This window comes from Pipistrellus hanaki (genome assembly GCF_964339955.1).
Source record: "Pipistrellus hanaki genome assembly, chromosome: 1".
Taxonomy (NCBI): domain Eukaryota; kingdom Metazoa; phylum Chordata; class Mammalia; order Chiroptera; family Vespertilionidae; genus Pipistrellus; species Pipistrellus hanaki.
In genome coordinates this window covers 83,406,743-83,428,887 of record NC_140503.1, presented here as the reverse complement: position 1 = coordinate 83,428,887, position 22,145 = coordinate 83,406,743, and the positions used below count along the sequence as shown (strand labels likewise).

The window sequence follows — 22,145 nt, the reverse complement described above, 5'->3', positions numbered from 1 at the left end:
ATACAATTATTTTTAATACAAGCCATACACTGAAGAAAAATTATTGTTATTGTCTTAATATACTCCTACCTTCCGTGTTTTGCTGCACATAAATGTATCTAAAAACTGCTCTTAAGGAATTATTTATTTTGCCAACACAAATAAAAATTTCTAAAAAAATCTATCATTCTTTTCCAGTTATAAACTCTGGCATACGTTTAGTTTTTGGTTAATAATTCTTCTGGTTTGCTCCTTTATATATTCACAACTGAAACTTTTGTTTTTGAAATGATTATGTTGGGCTGCTCAAATACAGGTATTCACTCAGCAAAGATTTAAGTTCATATGAGCCTCAATGTAGGATATAAAGATAAGAGGATATGTTTGTTACATTTGAAAAGTTGGGAGGCTGACACTGGAAGCACACAATCCACTAAAAAATAGATTGCAAGCTTTGTAAAAGCAGGAATTCTTGTTTGTTTTGTTCATTGCTTTATTGCTAGTAAGTTAATTATGTGGGAGAGTGAGAAAAGATTCACAAATGAGATGCCATTTTGAGTATGAAGGGTTGTCTTAGGAGGAAAAGAAGACCAGGTATATTATGAACTCACAAAGCCATGCTGTTGTGAAAGCATGAAATTTTCTGGGAATCGTGTAAAATTCTGTGTGACAGCAGGAAGAGAGAAGAGTTGGAGATGAAGTTTCAGTGTTTATTGCAGCTAGTTGCAAAGGCCTGCGTGATAGGCTAAGTAGGTATCAGGGAAACAAATCTTTTTAGCAACGACACTATTTCATTGTTATGCAATATTATGCAATATTGTTTTTTAAAAGTCCTCTATACACAACAATACACATAACTACTTATTCAAAAATTCCTAGACTAATAGTTAAGTTAAAAATGTTTGGGAAGTATAAACTTAATTATTAATAGCTATTCTTTTTTAATATATTTTTATTGATTTCAGAGAGGAAGAGAGAGGGTAAGACAGAAACATCAGTAATGAGAGAGAATCATCGATCAGCTGCCTCATTCACATTCCACACTGGGGATTGAACCCATAACCTGGGCATGTGTCCTGTCCAGAAATCTTACCAGGACTTCCTAGTTCATAGGCTGATGCTCAACCACTAAGCCATATCAGCTGAGCTAAATTTAATTATTATTTTAGTTTTAAATATAATAAAAATTCGCCGTTGGTCTTGTGAACTTGTGACTCTCCTTTATAGACATAAAGCTACGAATGCAATTTTTAAAAAGTAATATAGTTTTTTATCTTATTTGTTTTTATTGATTTTTAGAGCAAGAAGAAGGGAGAGGGATAGATAGAAACAAAAATGGGTGAGAAACATAGATTAGTTGCCTCCTGTACACGCCCTACTGGAGACAAGCCCGAAACCCAAGTGTGTGCACTGACCAGGAATTGAACTGGTGACCTCCTGATTCACGGGTGAATGCTCAACCACTGAAGCACTCCAGCTAAAGCACACCAGCTGGGCAGTGCTAAGTTTTTATATACTATGCTTAAGATTCTGAGTAAGCACAAACTTGTTTACTTTTCTAGTAAATTGATTCTTCATGCTGATTATAAATTTTATTTTCTGTAAATGTTTCTATTAAAATTTTTTAAATCGTGGGGGTGGGGCAGGATCTGGGGAGAGCTAGAAGAGGTCAATGGGGAAACAGGGGGTACATATAATACTTTTAATAGTAAAGATTGAAAAAATAAATAAAATTGTATTAAATAAATAAAATTTCATGTAAATAAGAGATACTGATTTGATTAAGTATTCTCCTACCAGAAACAAATACTGACCATAAGATTCAATTCTTAGATTATGAATTACATACAATTTTCTAAAAAAGATCTTGAATGTCCTTGACAATTTATTAGGGAAGTGGATGAAAGTAGGAATTATTTTTCTAGGAATTCAGCTTTATTAAGAAGAATGGTTCAGAATTGCCTCAGATGGCTCAAAGAAAGGCCCAAATATGGTACCAAAAAGATATTTGAACTAATAATACTGAGTTCTTTTTTATGTTTCCGTTCAATGAACTTGTCAACCCTTGGTTTTGAGAACATAGGGCTTATTAAAGTGTCTGCTGTTTTTTAATGCTATACCATTGTAACTGCTAATAATAAAAAGCATTTTCCTGCTTTACACCAAAATATTTACATTTGAAAGGTCATATGTGTTCTCTGATTTCTTTTCTTACAGCTTGCCAATATTTGCCGTGCTGAAATGTTTTAATTTAAAATTTTCTTCTTTTGTATCTTTTAGTTTTCTCTGTTGCTGCTTTTTCTGTGACACAAGCCTTTCATTATAGTCACTCTTCTTTTTTCCTTTCCCACTTCTTTCTTTTCCTTTTTTTAAAGCCATGAGAAGCCGATCCATTGGTGAATGTGCTCTGCCATCGGCCTATATACGCAGTGCTAAAAGTGCTCCTGTTCTGATCCATACTTCCAAACCCTTCTTGCCTGATATTGTTCTCACTCCCCTTTCTGATGAGCTTTCAGGTAGTGCCACCTCTGCTAATTTCTGCACCACCTTTTTCACTTTTTAATCCTTCTGCTTTCAAATTTTGCTTAATCAAATAAACTCTTCAAAGTTAATTTCTTTGGGGGAGGTGTGGGAAATTGGGATAGTGGTTGAGAAATCAACATTTTGAGTTATTTGAACTCTAATGCTATCCTTGCAGTTCATTCTGGAAGTGCTAAGTTTAGTGCTGTGCCAATGTCTAGTATTTTGGGTTGTAAATGGCCAATTTTTTTTCTGTTTATATTTCAATTTTTTTTCTTTTTAGATGGTTAAAAGATGTAATAGTATATATTTATGTCATTATAATGTTTCACAAAAAATGACTTGGAAGATAATAGTCAGAGCTTTGACTTTTAAACTTCCATTGTTTTTACTAACACTATAGTATATCTTGAATAATGCAGTCTCTGTCATCTCATTGTAATTGAAGTAAGCAAGGGGAGTTAATATCAAGAAAAGTACATAATCTGAAAGTTGTTTTATAATAAATCTTTGTACTTATATTAGCTTATAATAATATATAGAATCCTAAGAACGCACTCATTTTAAAACCAAACAAAGAAGCCATTCTGTGAAGCTTCAATTTCTAAGGAGCCTTAAAACCAGCTCAACTTTTTAATTGTACTAATGTTCTTGATCCCCAGTTATTGGTATGGTCTCTTTAATAAGGTTTAATTAATATATAATAAAATGTATAGATCCTGGGTTCAGTTTAATGAGTTTTGAGAATTATCTGTTAACATCTCTGTTAACCATCACCAGAAACAAAATATTGAAAGTTTCCATTCCCCCTAAAATTTTCTAGTAAAACTAAGTCAGTACCCTTCTGATGCACTAGTGCATGCACCTACACCCTCCAATGGTGCATGCACCTACACCCTCCCACGGTACATGCACCTACACCCCCCCACACAGACAACCGCTTTAATTTTTATCACCAGAGATAAGCTTATTCTTTTTAAAAAAAGTTTTCATTGAATAAAATCATATCATGTCTTGTCTTTTAGAAAGAAGTAAGCCTGTGTTGAATGTAGTTACTATGCAAAATGTGCTAGCTCAAAGAAAGTTACCTATTCATTCTTGGGTACTTGCCTATCTCTCTTCTTAGGAGTACATTGCACATGGTGAGATGTCTGATTTTGTTTCGGTTTGTTTTTCTAAAATAGCCTATCTGCCTTTCAGTTCCTAATGGACTGTAGGCTTATGTGAGGGAAGGTGCATCAGATGAAGTCCCTTCCACCATCCCTAAACCATTAAGATCAGAGATTTCCAAAACCAAGAATTCGATAACATGTAGATAACACAGACATTCTTGTGTTTGGTATTCTTACTGTCAATGAAAAACTTAGTATTCACTTCAAAAAAAATTTTTTTTGTATTGGCTTTTTCTAAAATGAGAAAATAAAATATTCAATTATCAGATGTGATATATTTGAGTTTTCTATTTCAGGATATCTTGATTGGGAAGGTTACTTTAATATATTCTTTATGATATTTTTGAGAGGTGTTCAATATTATTTTTTAATCCAAAATATAATTAATTAGAAATAATGAATTACTAATGAATTTTATGATACAATTGTGCAGTTTTTGTATCATAATTGATGATAATAATAAAATAGAAAATTTGACCTTAGATCTAAATCTGGATGTTCCAATAAGTATTTGATGAGAAATGAATGTATTTTATACCAATAAAATTAGGCTACCTGAATTAATTAAGCTATTAGTACAAAAAGTAGTAAAATTTGAAATAAAAAAATGAAATACTATGAATTTTAATAATATGGAAAAGAACACATATTTTTGTTACATTTGATACTTACCTCCAAATAAAGAATTAGGTTATTTTTTTTCTTCAGTGCTCCATGGAAGCACTATACCTTCCTATATAAGTTGCCCTGGTTTTAGTTGCTTATATCAGATTATAATATACTTATCTAAATGGCAAATAAAACAATGTTTCTGTTCTTTTAACTAAATTCGATACAAATAAAAGATACTCCCAATGTGTTCTAAATTTCTCTTAGATATATTTTTTGCTTCAAGCTTTGTTTAAATACAGTTAAAGCATGTAATGCAAACCACTTTTGATGTGTTTAGAAAAATAAAATGAGGTTTGACCATTAATTCTTAAATGTTTGCTTGGATTAAATATTCTACTGCCATCTTAAAACTGTCAGGAAGATTTATTTATTTATTTTTTAGAGTCTTAAGGGCTTTACAAAATTGATTTTCTGCAACTTAAGTAATGTTTTTGGAAATATGCATGTTAAGTGCTAAAATCTTATTAAAATGCTCAAATGAAGATGAGGTTGTTCCCTTTAAAATGTTCTAAAGTTGTTTCTTCATCAGGATAAGAATTCTTGCTTTGCTGTCAATACAAAATTCAGAAAGATTATCTTTTAATAATGTGGTGGGAGAGGTGTTTTTATGTAGAAATGTTTGAAAGAAATTTTCTAAACGGCTGCTTTATTTATTGTTGTTTTCATTTCCCCCACTTGGAATAAAATTCCTTTTATGAGAGCTTTAAAGATTTAGATAATAGTGAGACACCAGTTACTAAATCAAAACATTTTATATCTGATTATTAAAATAATGTTAATTTTAGGAAATATGGATTATATGGGAGATTATGTATATTATCATATACATAATTCTCCAAACCAGTGTTTTTTTTATTGATAACTTGTAAAAACAATTTCCTCCAGTGTTTCGTGTGTATGTGTGTGTGTATAGTTATAAAAGCATAACTAGACTTTGAGTAAAAATAATTTTTCTCTTAGGACTTAAAAAAAGCAAGGAGCAAAAACTCTCCTGAGAACTGATTTGAGAATGAATCCAGCATTTTAGAAACTGATGTGTAATTGAAAACCTTTCCTAGGAGATGTTAATAGGTGTAAAAAGGGTTAAAGATTTATAATGTACATCAACACATTAAAGGCCCCCAGAAGTCCTATTAAAAATTGTTTAATTCAATATTTCTTAAACTTATTTAATCATGGAAAATCCAGGTACACATATTTTCGTACTATAACACTAAGGTTTCAGAGGGAACAAATTTGGAAGACATTGAACCAATGTCATAATTTTAAATACCCTGTTTCCCCGAAAATAAGACAGTGTCTTATATTAATTTTTTCTCCCAAAGTTGCGCTAGGTCTTATTTTCAGGGGATGTCTTATCTTTCCATGCGCTAGGTCTTATTTTCGGGGAAACACGGGTATTAGCTTTATGAAAATTGGACAGGATTATTCTAATATAACTTTACACAGTAGAAATCATAATTACTGGATTTTTTTTTTATTGCCCCTGTAGTTCTTGGAGGCAAATTGAAGCTTAGAGTTTGGTTCTTTAGGTATTAGGTATATTGAGAAGGAGGGAGGGAGAAAGGAAGGGAGAGAGAGAGAAAGAGAGAAATGAAGTTGTATGAACAGTGCTAAATTTAAAGGAAATCACTTAGATTAGGGGTGTCGAACTCAATCAGAGAAGGGGCCAAAATCTAAAATCCAGCCTAAATCGCGGGCCGAATGGTTTACTGAACAGTCATAAACTGACAATGTCATAAACTGACAGCGGAGTGCAGTGATGACAGCGCGGTGCGGGCCACATTGCAAGGCCTGGTGGGCTGGATTTGGCCCGCGGGCCTTGTGTTTGACACATGTGACTTAGATCTTCAACCAAACTATTTTCTTACAAAGTTTGAATAAATTTTACTTTAAAATAGTTTAATATACAGGGAAAAATAATAAGGAAAGTGAACTAGTACGTAAAGAAAAAATGTTTTTCACAATTCTGTATTTCATGTGAGCATATTTAATTGAACTCAGAATAAATCCTGGAATCCTGGACTCATCATCTAAGATAGAGAGTTGTGATGTCTGTAACAACTTCACACACACCACACAACAACAAAAATGAAACTACTCAGAGATAAACACTCTGGCTTTTGATTAGAAGTAGAATTTTCCAGAATAGTATTTACCTGATATTCTTGGATTTTTAAAAAAAATATATATTTTATTGATTTTTTACAGAGAGGAAGGGAGTGGGATAGAGAGCTAGAAACATCGATGAGAGAGAAAATCGGCCAGTTGCCTCCTGCACACACCCCACTAGGGATGTGCCTGCAACCAAGGCACATGCCCCTGACCGGAATGGAACCTGGGACCTTTCAGTATGCAGGCCGACGCTCTACCCAATGAGCCAAACCGGTTTAGGCTATTCTTGGATTCTTATGGGGGTAAAAAGAAACTGCTTTTAATTCCCTTCTTTTTTAACATATTAAGATTTTAAAAACAAACCACCAATTTTGAAAATACCCTAATTTTGTCCATCCTTTTTTCCTCCTCTTTTCTTCTTTTCCTCCAAGTATTTTTGGTTAAAATGTCCATTCTGCCTACCTTGTGAGTGCGATGCTATGTGTTTGTTTAGCTTTATACAGAGTAAACTACTAGTTGATTAGCTGAATATCCTTGAAGAGTTTTCTTTAACTCTGGGGACTGGTTCAAGGGCATTGGCACTGTGTCATTGACCTTAATTCTTAACATCAAACTCATCTAATACTGAAAAGTATTTTTTTTCCAGGCTCCTGCCTGAGGTTTTGATATTATATGTTGGATATTACATAAGCATCTGACATCATTTTTTTAAGTTCTACAAGTTAAACTGGTGTTTTGGAAGCACATTTCCTGTTCTTTCTCTGATACTAATTTTGTCTTCTACACATTGTTAGCCCAGCCTAACAGTCTTTAATTTTCCTGATAAACAGATTAGAGAGAAGCCAAAAATGTCAATAATTATTCTTATTCAAATTAGCTTTTATTGTAAAAAATATTTTAATGAAAGAAGGGATGTAAAAGAACATAAGCATGTTTTGTACAACTGACTTTGTTTATACTTTTGCAACTATTATTATTTTCTAATCAAGCACTGTGGGTTTCTCACCCTGAAATACGTAGTTTGCAGACCTACTTTCTTCCAATGAGTTTTCAATGCTGCTAATTTGTTTGCCATATTTATTGCTATTAACCCCAGAGTCTAGTCTGTCTAGGCCATTGTAATATAAACTGCTAATGTAACTAACAATGCTGCATTATTTGAATTGAGCTCATAGAGCAAAATATTTTGATCTTTCTGTTTCTATTTTCTGAGTATTAGAAGAAAGAAGATGGTATCTCTCACACCCCATCTTGTTCCTAAATTCTGCCTGGTCAGAAAGAGAATTTTTCATCTCTAATCAAACAAGAAGCTGGCCCTTTTTTATTTAATCAAAGAACTTCTTTCTTCTTATCAATATGTGCTAGTAAGATTTCACAGCTTTTCAGCCTATAATCTGGTTTAAGCATAATTCTAAAATAGAAATTTTTTGCTGAAAAATTTTGTGCTTTTTTTTTTAAGTACATCGCAGGAAAAATCTGAAGCTAACTTAAACACGACATTATGTAACATGTTTATAAACAAATTAAGCAGTATACTTTCTTATCATAAAAGGTGATCCATGGTTATTTGCCTGTTTCCAGAATTTAAGAGTCAAAGAAAAAATTATTAGAAGGATAAAAGGACAAAAGATAGTTTAGTGGTTTAAGTTTTAGTGGTCTAAAATGAAAATTAATTAAATTTGGTTTATTGCTTTTTAGTCATTTCATGATTTCAGTGATGTAGTTAACTGCTTTGAATTACCTAGTCTTTAAAAAGATGTAGAGTTTTTTTACTAGCCTCTGTTAGTAAAATTATAAATAGAATGCTCTATAGTTTTTGCTTACCTTGAAGGTACATTGCCTTTATTGCCCAAATAGGCAAATATTACATAAAGGACATTGCCATTTCCTTTAGGCAGTTCCAGAAAAAAATCTTGAGCTTCAGAGTGGCATCAATTTCAGTATACTAATGTAAATGATTTTAATGAATTCAGGAGCTATAAAAATATGTATTATTACTGATCGCTATTATGATTGACATAATGGAATTTAACTTTAGTAAAAGGGATTTGATTCTGTACCTTATTTTAGAAATTATTAAAAATTTTATTGAGCTCCTGCTCTGTGATGAGCTATTGATATTTTAAGCAATGGGGATATTATGCTATTAATAAAAAATTATAGTGTAAGGAATTATTTACTTTATACATTATGCTTTAATTTATAGCTTATCTTTTGAAATAGGTAAGGTTTTTTGTTTTGTTTTTTCTGAAGCAGGATATTATTTAAAAAAAACCTACTTTTTAATTCAGAAAATTTTAATGCTAAGTATTTTAAGGAAATCCAGAGATAAAACTGACATTTCCAGTATTTCGTAGGAACCATTTTCTCAATGTTCAAAAATATTTTTTAGTTTATTAAAAAACCTTTTTTCTTGCTTTGCTCATTCAATGCTTCCTAAAACTTTAGGTTAAACTAATTTAATTTAGAGGCTGTTATTTTTTAAGGTAAAATATAAGCAGGGTAATTAGATTATTGTGAAGGCCATTTTTATTTTAACTTGATGGCACCATTATTTTCAGCAATCTAATACACACTGTCAATTGTTTTCTTTTATATAATTTACAAATATTTGACTTTTATGATTTTTATCTTTATGGAGATAATTCACTGTGCTGCTTTAATATAATTTTTACTAACTTAAAAAATTAATAAATTATTTCATAAATATATATTATTCAAGAGTCTAAGGACATGCACTAAGATTTTTCTTCTAATCCCAACTTTCCACTTTCTGTGTAACCTAAAGCAGATCACTTAAATTGTTTTTTTATGTATAAAATGGGGATAACAACACCTACTTCACAGAGTTGTTATGAGGATTAAATGAGTTAATATATATAAGATTCTTAGAACAATTCGTAGAGTGTAGGAAAGACTATATTTGGTTTAGCTATTATTTTGCCTTTTCTCCTTAAAGTTTAGTTATTCAGTAAACACTTAATTTTGTGGACTTCAATTTCACAGACTTCAGATTTAATGGACAAAACTTACAGTCCATATGTCATTTGTGAAAATTAACACCTTGTTAATCTTAAAATGCTTTAACCAAGATTTGCTTATAATTAAATCAACAAGGTTATTGTTTTTTTGTTGTTCACTGTTATTTTTAACAAATTATAGTGACGAGGCCATATGTTGGAAAAAACACTAGTAATTTCGCCAACATAAATATTATGTATCTACAAGTATTTATATTTAAATACAAGAGTCACTGCTTGTAAACAGTGTTTGGAGAATTATTAACTTGTGATCACACCAAATCACACCCAGTAATTGGTTCTATTGGTGCGTGGCATGACTTTCAGTAGCAGTTTTATCACATACTGGCTTATGTTCCGACATGCACTAAACCACACCCCAGCTGTGTGCATTTGTTTACTCATGGTGTCTGGTTGAATGGACACATTAATTAGACCTATTCAGTAAGAATTTAAAATTGCTGTTATATATAGAACAGTTTTCTGTGAAATTAAACTTTCATACATAATTTTAATTACACAAACATGTCTACATAAGTAAAAAAGTTACACTCTCTAATTTGTCAAATTCTTAACATATGCATTCCGAAAACCTCCTTTTATATAATGGATTTCCAGCTTTAGCAGACAACCCCTCTTCTGAATTAGCTCATTATATCAAGGTTTTACTGTATTTCTTTCAATTTAAGGTTTATTAGAGTCAATTATGCAAGTGCTGACATTGGCTTTCTGTTAGCAATTATTTTCTTTTAGTTTATGCAATTAGTATTGTCATATGCTGATATAAGATCTGTATTTAAACCTTAAAACTTTCATAAAGTTTTTTGTTTAAATTCTTTAACGCTGTATTATGGATAGAAAAATATATTTTTAAAAATCTCTTAAACTTGCATAAAAGTTTTAGATATTCATATGTGGTTACAAAAGTTTAAGAAACAACTTAGGCTAAAATAAATGGTTAAATTTTCTAATATGCAATGGGGAAACTGGGTTTGGGAAGAAATTTCTAAAAACAACTTTATAGTAATCTTTACTGGCTTTAGAATGAGATATCAATAAAAGAAACTAAAAATTAAAACTACTTTTTGATGTTCATTTATTTGATAGTATTATAACATTAAATTTTAGTAAGGCTTGTGATCTTGATTTTAAATTTGGAGCTGATAAAATTTCAACTACATAATTCTTAAGAATTTTTATAGAAAAATTATATAGTGCCATAAACTTTGCTGATTCCTATAAGAATATTTTGTGGAAAAGATATTTTGTGCAAAATAAAAGAATATTTGTGCACGTTGAACAAATTCTATCCTATGTACAGAGATTCTTATGATCAATTGTGAGAGAGGTAACAACTCAGAATATTGACATTCATCAAGATGCACAAATATGCATTAGTTACCTGCTGCAATAATAAGTATATATACATAAATATGAAAATTCTTAGATGTTTTACTTCTCATTTAGAAGAATTTCTAAGAGGTCTGGGGAGAGGGTCATGAAGAAGAAAGCCAGCATCATTTTAGTATTATATTCTCAACCTAATAAAGGAAGTTTAACTTTGTAAAATTTGACCTATGAAGAGAGTATAAATGTACATTTTCAGGAATATAGTGGAATCTTGGCATAATACAAATTTCTCTTGACCTGAATTTAGTTTAAGGTGGCTCCTTTTGGAACTCATACAAAGAGGATGATATGAATGAAATAATAGGAAGATTAGTCTCCTTTCATCCATAGTATGAATCCTGAAAATGTTTTGAATGCTATCCCCATTTTTAAAATGAGAAAACTGATCTCAGTGTCTAAAGTAAGAAAGCCTAAATTCTAGACAGCACCATCAATAAATTATTATGTGACCTTGGACAAGGTCTGTCTTACTCTGCATCTAAATTCTCATTTTGATTGTTCAATTATAATCCTGTTGCTTATTACCTTTGTGTTAAAAACCTAAACAGTAACAATATCTGACTTTTTAAAAAATATATATATATTTAATTGATTTTTTACAGAGAGGAAGGGAGAGAGATAGAGAGCTAGAAACGTCGATGAGAGAGAAACATTGACCAGCTGCCTCTTGCACACCCCCTACTGGAGATGTGCCCTCAACCGAGGTACATGCCCTTGACTGGAATCGAACCCGGGACCTTTCAGTCCGCAGAGCGATGCTCTACCACTGAGCCAAACCAGTTTTGGCAATATCTGACTTTTTGACTGTGTCCTTTTTTTCATTATATTTTGCTGGCTTCTGAAAAAATACTTTAGTTATTTCTAGGTAATATAAAGGCCATGATAAATTAAAAAATGTATTTTACTTTTAATATCTCTAATTTATATATATCTGTACAGTTAAATAGTGTTCCATTTTGTTATTTCTGATTTCATAAATATTTTTGAGCCTTTGCTATATACTTAGTATTTCAGGCAACAAAAAAACAATGTAATAACACTAAGCCTGCTTCTCAAACTATGATTATAAATTTGAGAAAGTGGCCTCACTTCTTTAAGCCTCGATTTCCTCAGTGAGAGAATTAAAGTAGACAGTTTTTAAGGTTTGATGGTTGTTTAATGGAAAGGGCTGTGAAGGCAGAGAAGGTTTCTTCCTAGGAATAAATGGTATCTTAGTCAGAAATTTAAAAATACAATTAGGTTTTTTAAAACAGTATATTGATTTTATTTGATAGGGTTGAATAGATGATAATGCTATAATAAAATTACACAAAATACTTCATAGAACAGATAGTTTCCTGACAAAGAGGAGTTTAGGAGGAGGGTGGAGATTTTCATTTGTAATACATGATCAAACAGATAGGCACGATTTGAAGAAAAGATGATGACTCTTGCCTGGTAAGGAAGGAAAGGGGGATTTATGAGACCCTATTAGACTTTACAGTGGTATAGTTAGACCAGCTTTCTATGGTAAGATCTAGTTTTTCTGCTTGGAACTTAAATAAGTAGGAAAAACTGAACAGCAGTTTGAATTGCTTGATTTATTGGCACAGCTCTATCTTTAACTGCACTTCCAAATGTTTCATCACCTTACTATCTCTTTTTATGCATGTTAACATTTTAAAATGTATTCTGGTAGTTTTCTAATTCATTGACACTGCTATATTGGCTTGTGCCCATCATTATTTAAAAACATATCTGTACTTTTAATAGATTTTCTTTCATTGAGCTTACAAAAAATCTCAGAATTTTTTATTTTTAAGCATATGACTAGGGTATGGTCGAAAGTAATACTTATTTTCATATTCATATCATTCTATTCTATGTAATATTTCTTTTTTACAGATATTGATGATACTCAAATACTTCCCCGCCCAACTAGAGTCAGACATTTTTCACAAAGTGAAGACACTGGGAATGAAGTTTTTGGTGCTTTGAATGAGGAACAGCCATTGCCTCGAAGTAGCAGCACTTCTGACATCTTGGAACCATTCACTGTTGAACGAGCCAAAGGTGCAGTTCCTGTCATTGACAGTTCGTCCCGTCATGCGCCAAGCTTGCAGAGTTCCACAGAGGCTTCTTCAATAACTAGATCCACTGAAAGCCACATCACTGATACTCATAGTAGAGAGTCTTCTCTGGAAGTTGGTGATAGCATATATGACCATCTTTGTCACTTAATAGATCCAGTAGAACTCGCAGATTCAGCTTTCGAACAAATCCAGTACATTGACCTTGAAGGAGATGATGATCTTCTTTCCTCCCTGAAAGAATATTTTAAGGAAAACCAGGAAAATCACAGTAAAAATGAGTTAGGTAAAAATGCAGCTTCTCAGGAAGTGATTATTGCAGTGAATAGGGATGAAAGGTCATCCTTAGATAAATTAGAATACTTAGATCAAGAAAATAAATTAGAAAATACCTCTTTTCTTGGGACTCCTGTAAACATACAGTTTCAAAAAGAACAAAACTCATCTGTCTTCATGAATAATACTTCATCTAACCAATTAGATAGTGTTATGAGAACAAGGACTTCTGAAAAATCTAAGCAACTAAACAGTGATCAACAGTCACCGGAACCTAATTCAGGTAGCCCTTGTGATAAAGAAAAGAGGAAATATCTATATCGACAAGCAGCCACAGAATTAGATGCTTGTGTAGATATAACACTAGTTGAAAAGGTTATGGATATGCAAATTAATGAAAAAAAAACTGTCCCTCATGTTATGCATGCCAAGAAAACCACGCTAAAAGCACCTGTTAACCGTAGGATGCCTCATGTTACAAACACTAGCAAGCTTTCTCCAACCAAAAGGAGCTTGTCTGAAACAGTTACTCATAGAGCCAAAATCATGAAAATTGCCACTAAAAAACGAACTAGTGTTCATGTTACTTTTAGACCATCTACTGAGTCAGTTCAGTTTTATAATCCCATGGAAAACAAAGAGGCCCCGTGGAAGATGAGACTGCGGAAGCTCAGTGGCTTCAGTAGTAGTAGCAATAGCAACACCAGTAACGCCCCCCATACCATCTCAAATAGTGTTTCTGAGCTAGTAAAACCTGGTGTGTACAGACCTCTAGGTACAATTGGAACAACATCAGTAAGTAGTAAAACAATTAAGGAGTCTACAGAGATTCCCACCCTATTACAAAAGGAAGGAATTGCAAGTAACCAGTTAGGTAGTCGTAGTACTCTCAGATCATCAAGTCATGAGACAGGACTACCGCAGGGCTCCCTGGGTGGCGTTTATAAAACTGTTGTACATGCTCTTTCAAAGCCGAAGGCAAATGTTTCCCCACAGAGGCAGAACAGAATGCCACCAGAGGCTCCACTGAGGGATCTGTACAGTCATGTAATGGGCTATTTTGGAAGGAAAGCTGCAGGTGAGCACTAACAATGTGCAGAGCGCAAAAGGAGAAAAGACAGCACCAGTTTGGCTTAATGCAACTGAAGCAAGCTATAAGCAATCAAAAAGCTTTGGGATGGTCACTGCTTTCTCTCTGTTTGGTTATGCATGCGCCTTTTCCCAGCTATATTTTCCCCAGCTATATTTTTCCCAGCATAAAATGTTTATTTAAATTACTAATTTCCCTTATAAGGCATTTAGTTAAACCTCTTTGCTGCTGAACAAGATAAGAAAAAAGGAAGATACAGAAAAATTTTAATGACCTTTCAAAAGTTATCTATTGATAAATATTTTTTTCTGAGTGTTTACTACGTGAGCCTTGAAATTAAGTTTTCTGAGGAGCTGGAATACTTTCACCCCTATAGTTTATATTTAGAAGGGCACTAGCTATATCCTTGAGTTCATTTATTTTTACTGCTGATGTTTTTTTCTTGGTAGAATGTTACTTGGACATTATGTAACATAATGGAAATCAAGGTCCTACAATCAGCACCAACATTTTTAGTTAACTGTAATTGAAGAGGAAATTAATTTCTTAAATCTGAAAGTGTATATAAGTATTTTTTATTTAAGTGATTTCCAAACAAACTATAGGCTATTAAGTTTTGCATTCATTTGTATAGAATGCAAGTTATGCCCTTGACACACTTATTGTTCCTTATTCTTTTCTGAGATTTTTAGATCTGCATAAAGGTTTCATGATAACCAGTCATGATTTAAACATGGAACCTCTATGGAAAAATTACAAAAAGCAAGATTATGATAACTATTTTGTCTTGATTCACATTTAAAATAACTTTATAGATATAGAAAATTCACTTTCAGCAGTAAGGTAGGTTTTGATTTTATTTGTTTAACATGGTTTTGTTAGCATGATTAACAATGAATGCAACTTGCATTGAGCCATTAATGCCACTTGAGGGCAGTATTTGACAGCTTAGCAAAGCCTGGCCATTAATATAAAGATAATGGTATTTCACAATTAGCTCCCGATCAGTGTATTTCCTTAACCTGAAATGCTTTGTAGTTAATTAGGAATATAACAAGTGATTTTCTTTTAATTGAAGAGAAATCAACATTTTAATGGCATAATAGTGAAATAAATATCTTATTTTCTGTAAATTAAATTCCCAAGTTTAACACTTTCTTGGTAATGTTAATCAGAATTTAGGTCTTAAAAAAATCAAGATAACAAAACAAAAAAAAAAAAATCAAGAAAACTATTTTGGGCTTTTTACAGAAAAATATTTGTGAAAATCTCTTATTCAAGCAATAAAATTAGGTTTTGCAGTGAATAAAAACAAAATGTCAAAATTATAGAATTTTTATTTATTATCTAAATTTAAATGCATTTATGTCCCACTGAGATTTTCATAGATTCAAGGGATATATTTCTTGCAAATACTCTTTCGGAAAAAAGGAAATTATAAATTAAGACTACATAGAAGCACAGAGGTGGAAAGAAAGATAAATATACCAGTTTCTTTATAATCAATATTAACCTAACTCCAACTAGTGCTTATCTATAAGCTTTCTTGCTATTTAAGGTCATACTGAAGATTGACTAACATCTGCTTAGTTAAAGTAAATATCAATTTACTAATTCTTAAAATTAAATCTAAAGGGAGAGAAATTATTTATAAATGCATGTTTGGCAAATAATTGATATGGCATAGGTAATTTGTTTTGAGTTGGTCTTGTTTCACATTTAGAAAATGCGGTTAAGTATTTCCTCACTATATATAGATATTTATTTATTTTCAGTCAATAAAGAGGATCTGAGCCCAAAACTGCCTCCTCTTAATAGTGATATTGGCAGCAGCAATGCTAATGTTCCTGATCTGATGGATGAGTTTATAGCAGAACGACTTCGAAGTGGTAATGCCTCAGTAAGTATTATTTTATTTATCTGGTTTTAGAGAGGAGGGTAGAGAAACTAAAAGATATATAACTATGTTCATCCTAGCTAATAAAAGAGTAATATGCAAATTGACCATACATCCACTACACCCTCCAGCCATGCCCACCAGCCAATCAGGAGCAAATATGCAAATAGACCCAACCAAGATGACTACCGTCACAGAGAGCAGGAGGGAGGCTTGGGTTTCCCCAGCAATAGAGGAAGCCAAGCTTTCTGCCTGCCCTTGCTGGCCTAGGCCTCCACTCAATGGTACAAAGTTTCAATTATAGAAGACAAATAAATTCCAACAGAAATGGCAGTTAGGGGCAAACAGGCTGGCAGGGGAGTGTGACCAGGCTGCCAGGCAGAAGTAGCTAGGCGCAATCAGGAAGGCAGGCAGGTAAGCAGTTGGGAGCCAGCAGTCTTGGTTCGTGAGAGGGATATCTGACTGCCCTCTTAGGCCTGATTGGTGATTGGTCTTAAACGGGCAGCTGGACATCCCTCTAGGGCTCCCAGATTAGAGAGGTGCAGGCTGGGCTGAGGGACATCCATCCTTGTGCACAAATTTTATGCACTAGGCCTCTAGTCTATATTTATTATGTGGAAATTTTTCTTCAAACAGCCTTCCCCCCAAATTTAACCCTTTTTAATTAACAATTTAAAATTATATTTTCATACTTTTCATTCAAAGACAAAACAAGCAGGCATATAGTTTTGACCAGAGTAAAACATTAGAATACCTGTTTGCTCAGTTACTTAGGTATAAATTACTGCCTTCTTAGTCCTTCCTCTATTTGCTCATTGGTTACACTGATTACTATTGCCAGCCCTTAGCATAAAAGATAACAAACTCCAGTGTTATGGCCAAACTCCCTTAACATTGATAGCATAAATTTCTCAGTCATTACATATAACTTTGAAATGGATTTAAAAGTTGTGTTTGTTTTGAGTATTAGAATTATGGTAAAATAAAAATAGAAGCAATTTTATCCCTAATAATGCTTAATTGTTAAGGAAAGATAAATATATGTGGAATTGCCTTTTAGAATGGTCATAGTTCATCTCTGGCTAGTTTGGCTCAGTGAATAGAGTGCTGGCCCGTGGACTGAAGGGTCCCAGGTTTGGTTTTGGTCTAGGGCACCTACCTTAGTTGCAGGCTTGATCCCTGGCCCCTCGGTGTAGTCGATGTGTCTCTCTCACATTAATGTTTCTCTCTCTCTCTCCATCTCCCTTCTACTTTCTCTAAAAATCAGTGGAAAAAAATATCCTTTGGGGAAGATTAACAACAACAACAAAAAGAATGGTCATATTCCATTTGAGTTTCACCTTGTCTTATTTATTTATTTATTTATTCATTCATTCATTCATTCATTCATTTATTTATTTATTTCATCACCATTTATACCCCCTATACCAGTGGTTCTCAACCTTCCTAATGCCGAGACCCTTTAATACAGTTCCTCATGTTGTGGTGACCCCCAACCATAAAATTACTTTTGTTGCTACTTAATAACTGTAATTTTGCTACTGTTATGAATTGTAATGTAAATATCTGTGTTTTCTGATGGTGTTAGGTGATCCTGCTAGCAGTTCTCAACCTGTGGGCTGAGACCCACAGGTTGAGAACAGCTGCGGTAGAGCCTAAGACCATCAGAAAACACAGGTATTTACATTACAGTTCATTAACAGTAGCAAAATTACAGTTATGAAGTAGCAACAAAAGTAATTTTATGGTTGGGGGTCACCACAACATAAGGAACACGGCATTAGGTTAAAAACTGAAAACCCTTTTTACGGAGATGGCGCCAAAAGCGAAGAAGGAAGCCCCTGCTCCTCCCAAAGCCGAAGCCAAAGCAAAGGCTTTGAAAGCAAAGAAAGTGTTGAAAGGCGTCCACAGCCACACAAAAAAGAAGATCCGCACATCACACACCTTTCGACGGCCAAAGACACTAAGGCTCCGGAGGCAGCCTAAATGTCCTCAGAAGAGCTCACCCAGGAGAAGCAAGCTTGACCACTCTGCATCGTCAAGTTCCCCCTGACTACCGAGTCAGCCATGAAGAAGATAGAAGACAATAATACACTTGTGTTCATTGTGGATGTCAAGGCCAACAAGCACCAGATCAAACAGGCTGTGAAGAAGCTCTATGACATTGATGTGGCCAAGGTCAACACCCTGATCAGGCCTGATGGCGAGAAGAAGGCTTATGTTCGACTGGCTCCTGACTATGATGCTTTGGATGTTGCCAACAAAATTGGAATCATCTAAACTGAGTCCAGCTGCCTAATTCTAAATATAAAAATTTTACACTGTAAAAAAACACACACAAAAACAAAAGAGAGGTTAAGAGCCACTGCCGTATACCCTCTTTCACCAACTCAAGTTGTCTTTAATGAAAGTCTGCAGGACCATTACATTTCCCACCTTTTTTTTTTTTTTTTTTCTTGAGTGGGAAAAAATGATAGAATCATTATAGAATAATATCTTTATTGCATCATTATAGAATGACATCTTTGTAGAGTGGCCTTCTTTCCTCCTTTCACTGTCTCTTCTTATTGCTGCTGCTTTTTCCATTTGAATATTTTCCTCTTTCTACTCTTTTAACTTACATTTACTTTATGGATCCTTTTGAGGTTTAAGAGTTTTAGGCCCAGAACCAACTGATATTTGGGTTTTTGCTTTAGGCACACTAACAGTAGTTCAGGTTCCAGCTCCCAGCTCCATACAGTTAATGAAGATTGTACCGTTAGTGTGTTCTCCCCTCCTGCTTCAGGCCCTAAATCTCAACATTTATTGTGATAATTGACTCAGAAATGAAAGATTTTAGATGTTAATAAGAATTTTAGGTCTTTTAAAAAATGATAAATGTTTCTTGAATTTTTAGACTCTAACAAGAAGAGGAAGTAGTCCAGGCAGCCTCGAAATTCCCAAAGACCTCCCTGATATTCTAAACAAGCAGAACCAAATGCGCCCTATTGATGACCCAGGTGTACCCTCAGAATGGACTTCTCCTGCCAGTGCAGGGAGCAGTGATCTTATCAGCTCAGATAGTCATTCGGATTCTTTCAGTGCTTTCCAATATGATGGACGAAAATTTGACAGCAAGTATCTTTTTCTATTTGAGCATTATTGTTTTTTTGTTTATTGTTTTCTGTTCAAGATTGACTTATAAATCACATGACCATCACTTTTTCCCACATATTTTGATTTCATTTTTCAGTGAAATTCCAAAGAAAGTTTTAGGGAATAATTTTTAAGTTAGGGCCACTTTATTTTGTCAAACTAAAGACATTAAAAAAGAAATATTGTCCTTTTATAAAATGAATGATTTAAAGACAAAAATGTAGGGAAAAATTAGTATGGATTTGATATTAGAATAAAGGACGGATAGTCATGATTGAGTTGTCACTACTTTGTATACTCATATTTGGGAACCTAATTGTGTTCAGTGCTTCATTATGTTCAGTACAGCTGTGTTTATTGCTACACTACTCAGAATGTTTCTTGAATAATTGCTTCATGTTAAAATGACAACAGTGATGTTATTTGGTATTATAACTTCTTTGCTGTATAGCTTCTTTGCTGTAATTCTGTATTACACTTGGCAGTCAGTGAAGGACACCAAAATTTTAAAAAAGAAAGTCAAAACCTTGGGAACCAGATTTGTGAGGAGCTGGGAGATACATTGGAAATTATATGTTTGCCATCCTTATGGATATATATACTGCTCTTATCTCAGACTGGAAATATGATTTAAAAGAAAAATGATTTTTATCATATATATATATATATATATATATATATATATATAACTTTATACACACACACACACACACACACACACTAAAGATTATAAAGTACTTTAAGAGCAGTAAGTGTATTACTAGCTATCAGAAATATGGATAACAATAGTGATGATATATGTCTGGCTATTTTATCATTCTTATTTGTTAATAATTAGGTATGAGAACTTGTAAAAATTGTTTCTTATTGTAAACTTCCAAGCATTAGCATTATGTACACTTGTGTGAGTGGTATATAAATAGAATAGATTTAGGGAGAAGGTTAATATTTAATTATTTTGCTGAAGTAGCTGTCTCTTGTAGATATTTTTGTTTTGTGATTGGGACTTCTATTTACTACCATTTCTTTTTCCTATAGATTTTGGCTTTGGAGCTGATACTGGGATTGCATCGTCTGCTGATGTGGATTCAGGTTCTGGTCATCATCAGAGTACTGAAGAGCAAGAAGTGGCTAGTCTAACCACGCTTCACATAGATTCTGAAACAAGCAGTCTTAATCAACAAGCTTTCTCTGCTGAAGTTGCAACGGTTACTGGTAAAGTTACTCCAGGGAATGTCTTTCTTAAATGCATTTTTTAAATCCACCAAAGAGCCTGTTTAGAATTTAATTTTGATAGATTTTAAGTATTACTTATAACTAGTTAGGTTTTATTATTATTATTTTGTTAATCCTCACTGAGGATATTTTTTTTTTTTTTTTAAGGGAGAGTAGAAGAGAGGGGGAAAGACAGAAACATTGATGTGAAAGAAACATCGATTGGTTGCCTTGTGTACCAGTTCCAACCAGGACTGGGGCTGGGGAGGAACCTGCAATCAAGGTTCGTGCCCTTGACCAGAATTGAGCCCAGGACCCTTTGGTTCACAGGCCAACACTATCCACTGAGCCAAACCTGCTAGGGCTAACTAAGTATTATATTTTCATTCACCTTTATGTAATAATAGATAAAAAATTAAGATTTTTTTTACCTAAAAATCTACATGCATAACTTCGGTGGACTCTGAACTTCTAGTATTGTATATGAAATTTTGTGTATGTTGGCATCAGAGCATTTCTTGCAGAAATTTTAAAATAGATTACAAACAAACAAAAGTTAAGAATTACCACACTCTATCTTTTTCATTGTCTTTCAGAATCAGCCTAAATTTTTATAAATTTCTTTGGCAAGTATTATAAAAAATGTAAAGTGTACTAAGGCTATTAAACCTACTTTTCAATATACTAATATTCTATGTTTATACAGTAAATTATCACCAACTTTTCATGTTATGTATTCATTCGTTGAATATTCAGTGGAATAGTACTCAAGAAAGAAGAATTAAATGATAATATAGGAAAACTATAACTCACTCTCAAAAACATGCTAAATGAGAGAAAGTAAAATACAAAAGCCTACAAACCATACTTCATTATTTCATCTATAGGAAATTCTAGAAAAGACAAACTGTAGTGAAAAAGCAGATCCGTGATTATTTGGGTTAGGGAAGGGGATCAACTGGAAATAGTCATAAGAAAGCTTTAGCCAAAACCGGTTTGGCTCAGTGGTAGAAAGCGTCTGTGGACTGAAAGGTCCCAGGTTCAATTCCGGTCAAGGGCTTGTACCTTGGTTGTGGGCACATCCCCAGTAGGGGGTGTGCAAGAGGCAGCTGGTTGATGTATCTCTCTCATGGATGTTTCTAGCTCTCTATCCCTCTCCCTTCCTCTCTGTAAAAAAATCAATAAAATATATTTATATAAAAAAAAAAAGGCTTTAAATGGTGATGATCTGTTATATATTCTTATTGTGTTGTTGAATACAGGACTATATAATTTTACATAATTATACATTTAAAATGTGTGAATAAAAATGTAAGGTGTTAGATTTTACTGTAACACACATTTTAATATTAGCAGAACTAAATTTTACAGTGTAGAGAGATTATTGAACCTTGAAAATATTGGAATTTTAAAGTAGAAATGATAAAATGCCTGAAAAGTTTGCTTAGAAGTTTAGAGATCTATCTGATAACCATCTTAGCCTGTGACTCAGAATCCCATCATATGTGTCTCTGTCTTAATCTGGAGACCAGTTATTTTTTTGAAGGTAAGAAGACTTTCTAAACATCTTGCTCT

The 22,145-nt window shown here is 33.1% G+C and overlaps 1 protein-coding gene and 1 pseudogene across 6 annotated transcripts in view; both read left to right on the top strand.

Annotated features, from left to right (window-relative positions):
- The window catches only part of RALGAPA1 (Ral GTPase activating protein catalytic subunit alpha 1), a 227,501-nt gene that overhangs the window by 83,445 nt on the left and 121,911 nt on the right, over window positions 1–22,145 (top strand). For 2 of the 5 annotated variants that reach the window (XM_084874263.1, XM_084874264.1), the window contains exons 17-21: window positions 2,355–2,495; window positions 12,773–14,311; window positions 16,099–16,223; window positions 19,117–19,333; window positions 20,394–20,570. In XM_084874263.1, coding sequence (XP_084730389.1) covers window positions 2,355–2,495; window positions 12,773–14,311; window positions 16,099–16,223; window positions 19,117–19,333; window positions 20,394–20,570 — 2,199 coding nt within the window. The remainder of the gene's footprint in view (window positions 1–2,354; window positions 2,496–12,772; window positions 14,312–16,098; window positions 16,224–19,116; window positions 19,334–20,393; window positions 20,571–22,145) is intronic. The other 3 variants (XM_084874266.1, XM_084874265.1, XM_084874267.1) reach the window with 3 other exon arrangements.
- On the top strand, window positions 18,025–18,534 carry LOC311618087 (large ribosomal subunit protein uL23-like; annotated as a pseudogene). The gene has a single exon. The product of its transcript is annotated as a large ribosomal subunit protein uL23-like (transcript).